At 33.8% G+C, this 4,532-nt stretch overlaps 2 protein-coding genes across 2 annotated transcripts in view; one reads left to right on the top strand and one right to left on the bottom strand.

Moving 5' to 3' along the window:
• On the top strand, positions 276-1,129 carry LOC109329557. The gene has a single exon (XM_019563245.1). It carries the CDS (start codon positions 512-514, stop codon positions 1,022-1,024), a length of 513 nt encoding a protein of 170 aa, XP_019418790.1. The 5' UTR covers positions 276-511; the 3' UTR covers positions 1,025-1,129.
• The window catches only part of LOC109329888 (NADH dehydrogenase [ubiquinone] iron-sulfur protein 1, mitochondrial-like), a 6,374-nt gene continuing 5,055 nt past the window's right edge, over positions 3,214-4,532 (bottom strand). The window contains exon 5 of the mRNA XM_019563767.1: positions 3,214-4,417. Coding sequence (XP_019419312.1) covers positions 3,502-4,417 — 916 coding nt within the window. The 3' untranslated portion in view covers positions 3,214-3,501. The remainder of the gene's footprint in view (positions 4,418-4,532) is intronic.

Here is a 4,532-nt window from a genome sequence, read left to right as displayed (position 1 = left end):
TCTAGAACAAAGTAGTACTCATGGGAGCTAAAACTACCACACATCTTCAAGCTCCGAGTGGTTCTCAATACCCATTTCAAAATTAAATGAGCTTATTAAATTTTGACAACCCCATATGTACATAAACAAACACACACACACATATACATATATATATATATATATATATATATTTTAAAATAATACATTTATATAACAAAATGTCCATCAAACGTGTATCAGAATAGTAGTATTTGTACAACTTGAATAGGACACCTATCATTTGAGATAATGAATGAAAAATGAAGCATTGAAAATTGTGCTTATTATCTATTTTCTTAGAATAAAAAGGGTATAGGTTTGATATACGGTTAATCCGTAGAAAACAATTTTGATATATACAATTCTTGACGTGTGAAGCTCTCAACTATAGTGGCATAGAAAAAACCTACTTTTTCATATTGCATCTATGGAATATAATTTTTCCAATAGAACATTCTCACCATAGTGTTATCATAAAAGACGTTATCTCATGCTGTCCAAGCTCATCTCTCTCATCTCTCTCATGGAGAGAAAGAAGCCTAAACCTCAAGACACCAACACAGATGAACTAGACCTTGTGAAAAGTGCTGCATGGGCTTGGTACCAACATGGTTCAGGGTCTGAAGCAAAGGCTATAAAAGAGTTCGATGTTAGGAGAACGCAACATGCTTCTAGAACTTCGCGTTACAAGCTAGAATCAATGAGAATGGCAAAGGAATCAAAGGAAGAAGGACCCTCTATTCGCCCCAAGAAACCTCTTCTTGATGCATATGAAATACAAAGCATTTCAAGGCAACTGAATAAACTTATAGAGTCTGACCAGAACAAAGTTGGTAATGGCAAAAACTCCACAAATGGTGGTTTGGATAATAGTGGTAGAAATATGAAGAAAAAGAAGAGGATTGGTAAAGGGTTTTGGCCAACACATGGTATTGTATGTGGCAGAAAGTATGATGTGGTGGATGGCACTGCTTTAAGGAGGAGTAGATATCATCTCCACTAACAGAGAGAAGTACATTTTTACACTTAATTTTAAGGTTAAAAATGTTATTATGAGTATAAATAAAATGATATAGTTATCATTACATTTTGTTTTTTGCATTGTTTTATACAACAATTCATTAGGAGTTTGACTCAGTAAAGAGTGATATGTTTTCACTTGTCAGCTAAGCATGTTTCTGTAGTTAATCTAGCCAAATGTCTAAATTCCGATGGTGCTTTCTGATCCTGCTTTGTTTTCTTTCCAGTACATGGTTGGCATATTTCAATGCTTGTGTACTTGATGCTATTGTAGAGTAATTTTGTCAATGAACAACAAGAAGTTTGAGCTATGCATATTATATTGATAGATTCAGTTTAGTTTAAATGAAGTATATTTTGTGAATCATTTGAGAAATGAAAATGTCTATACAAACGAAATTCTGTGTACAACATTTGTTGACAACAATGGACTAGTGGAACAATATATGTATTTTCTGTTATTTTTGAGATGTGAATATAAAAATACAGTATTTAAAAGTTAAATATAAATGTATAGAAATAATGTATCATTTATTTATACTGATGGCTACGCACACGCTTAAAAATTGACCAGCTATTCGTCCAATTTAAACCGTTGAAAACCCATTTGAACTGCTTCCGTTAGTTGGACTAATTGTTTTTTTTGTTCAAATTAAAAAAAAGGCATAAAAGGTAACATATGTGTTACAATTAATTGGGAAACCTTATTATGTCTTAACTCTTGTTCATTATTACCTTAGAATTCATGTATTTTTTTAATTATATAACATAAATGTCACTCATCTGACCAAACTGTTTAATTTTCTAAACTAGTTAGAACTAATATTGGTCCTTTCTAATTTGATGTGTGGATCAAGTATTGTAAGATTGATTGAAACTTTATATTCAAATAATAAAACACTGTTGGAAATGAGTTGGTGTAATTAAATGGATTCTATTATCAACTATCTAAAAACATAGACCCAAATCCAACTTATTAAATGTATTATTAACGGTACCTACAGATTCTATTACCAATTAACATCCCTAATTCTATTGACAAAAGGCCCTTTTGGACCAGATAAATGTAATATTCCAAATTGTTAAGTGCTAACATAACCAGTTTTATACTGTATATGTCTGTTATATTTTATCATTGTCATTTACCCGTTTTAATTGTTATTTCAAGGTAATACGTAGTTACATTATCAACACTGTATTGGTCTTTTGGTGTAAAGTTCTGCTAGATTCATAGAATGACCACAAGGTCAAATGTTTGATTCTTAGAAGTGACACTTATTGAGAGAGTCACAGACCTCATAAGGGATTAGTCCTTACCTGAAAAATACCCTTGATAGTACCCAACAAAATGTTAAAGAAATATTGAAGGTATTAATTATAATATAAAATAATCATTTTGATTAACAAAGTGATTTAATAATGTTTATTGGATTTATTTAAAATTATTTCCAAATTTTAAGAGAAAATATTATATTAATCAATGTTGGACAAAATGGTAAACGAAGTAATTAATGCTTCTAGATTTTTTGAAGTAACAAATAATATGAGAAATGGAAAAAAATCCGAGTGAAAAATAAAATGAGACATAATGTGTAATATTTATAAGGAAATGTTAATGAGAAAGTAAGGTTATTAGTCGACCCATCTTTTGAGATGTTTGAAATATATAATTATATAAAATCACATATTGCTTAAGATTGGAACGGAAGTAGGATATAAGATTATATATTAAGCTCAAGTTTCTTGTTAGAACTTACATTGATCAGAAACACCTCAGGCCCTTGGTTCATGTGTGTGCTAGAACTTACAATCTTTATTCTCTGAGAATAAATTACTAGTATGTAGATATAGACACAATGGTCGAATCTTGTTAAAAAATTATTATTTTCTTCTCTTCTATTTATTCTTATGCACTTCACTTGATTGCTTGTAATCAATGTTGTACAATGAACACTTCTATTGCACCAATAGTTGGTATCAAAGCAAATTGTTAGATGCATCTTAACTTATGCACCGTATTGGTAATGCATGTTTTTGTTTTGGGCATCATTGTACTATAATTTCCCCTTTGGTGTCATGGTACATTTGGTTGGTCTGCTTAAACTTTTCCCATTAACGAATGCTCATTCATAAAACAAAAGCCACTAGCTGGGAATTTATGTTAAGAAGAAATGTGAAAACCAAACAGCCTCTAACTCTTCATTTCTACGACTCAAGAAAATTGATGAGCGAGTAGAAAACTATAACAAATAGTTGGACAACCCATATATAGTTAATGACAAGAGTTCTAAAAATTGGTGCTTTTACACCATATTACAAATGGAACAAGTAAAGCCTACTTTAACTTATTGGGTACTTTCAATATCTTAGAAGCTTTGGGCAATCAAAGTCTTTCTTAATGGTCAGGAAAAAGAAAACATGTATCTGCATTTTTATTACAGCTAAAAGAAAATCCATGCCTCACTTCTTCAACAGCGTAGCACTGCATTGTGCCATGATCTTTGAAGCCCTTGTAATGGCATCGGTCATATAGAAATTTTCAACTGCTGTCCCGAAGGCAGTTGAATCAACATTCTTAGTGAAGGCTGGTCTCAGCGAAGACGGCAATGTAGCTGGCTCTCTTTCATCTACGTGCACAAGGTTTGGGGCTACGGTCTTGATTCGGGCATGAACAGCGCCAACTGTATCATAGGGCAAACGCACTCCAGCTACTTCAGACAGAGCTCGGATTATCTTCCAGTCATCTCTAGAATCACCAACTGTTGGGACTGCAGGCAATGTTTGTTGAGTGCATCCTTCAGTATTTTCATAGGTCCCTTCCTTCTCGCTGAAGGCTGATGCTGGCAAAATGACATTAGCACGATAAACACTCTTGTCACCATGGTGGCCTTGATAAACAACAAAAGCATCAGATGGGATCTTGTCCAAGTCTACATCATCAGCGCCCATTAAATAAACAAATTTTGCAGATTCGAGGCTTTTTTCAGATTGGGGCACAAGTCCAAGGTCAAGTGCAGCAGCCTGGGCAGCATGGAGAAGCAATACATTAAGGCCATTCCAGTCAGGTCTGACAACATTCCCTTGTTTTGCAATAGTTTCAACAGCTGCAAAAATTGCATCCTGGTCCTTCCTCTCAAAAATCCCACCACCAACAATTATAACAGGGTTTTTGGCATTTGAGATTGTCTTGGAAAATGGGTGGTGACCCTCAGCTATTTCAAGAAGTGTTTGAGGGCCAGTACCGAGATGTTCATGATCATAGTTGAAATCAGTAGCAGGTCCAATGTACGCAACCTTGGCTTGGGATGCTCTGACAGTCTTCCGAATTCTGGCATTAACCATAGCAGCTTCCACCCGTGGCTGCAAATTTGAGAATGAGCATGTCAGAGAATCTAAGACTCACCAGAAGCAACAAAAATTATGCACCCGAATTCCTAGCACTAATAAGAAGATATACTCAAAAAAGTTCAACATGCTTCAATGTAATAGTC

Source organism: Lupinus angustifolius, chromosome LG16 (assembly GCF_001865875.1).
Source record: "Lupinus angustifolius cultivar Tanjil chromosome LG16, LupAngTanjil_v1.0, whole genome shotgun sequence".
In the NCBI taxonomy this organism is placed as follows: Eukaryota; Viridiplantae; Streptophyta; class Magnoliopsida; order Fabales; family Fabaceae; genus Lupinus; species Lupinus angustifolius.
This window is presented reverse-complemented; position numbering and strand designations above follow the sequence as displayed.

Bases quoted from the DNA above. Each gene is read 5' to 3' on its own strand.
- LOC109329557 (XM_019563245.1), top strand. From the start codon at position 512: ATGCTGTCCAAGCTCATCTCTCTCATCTCTCTCATGGAGAGAAAGAAG.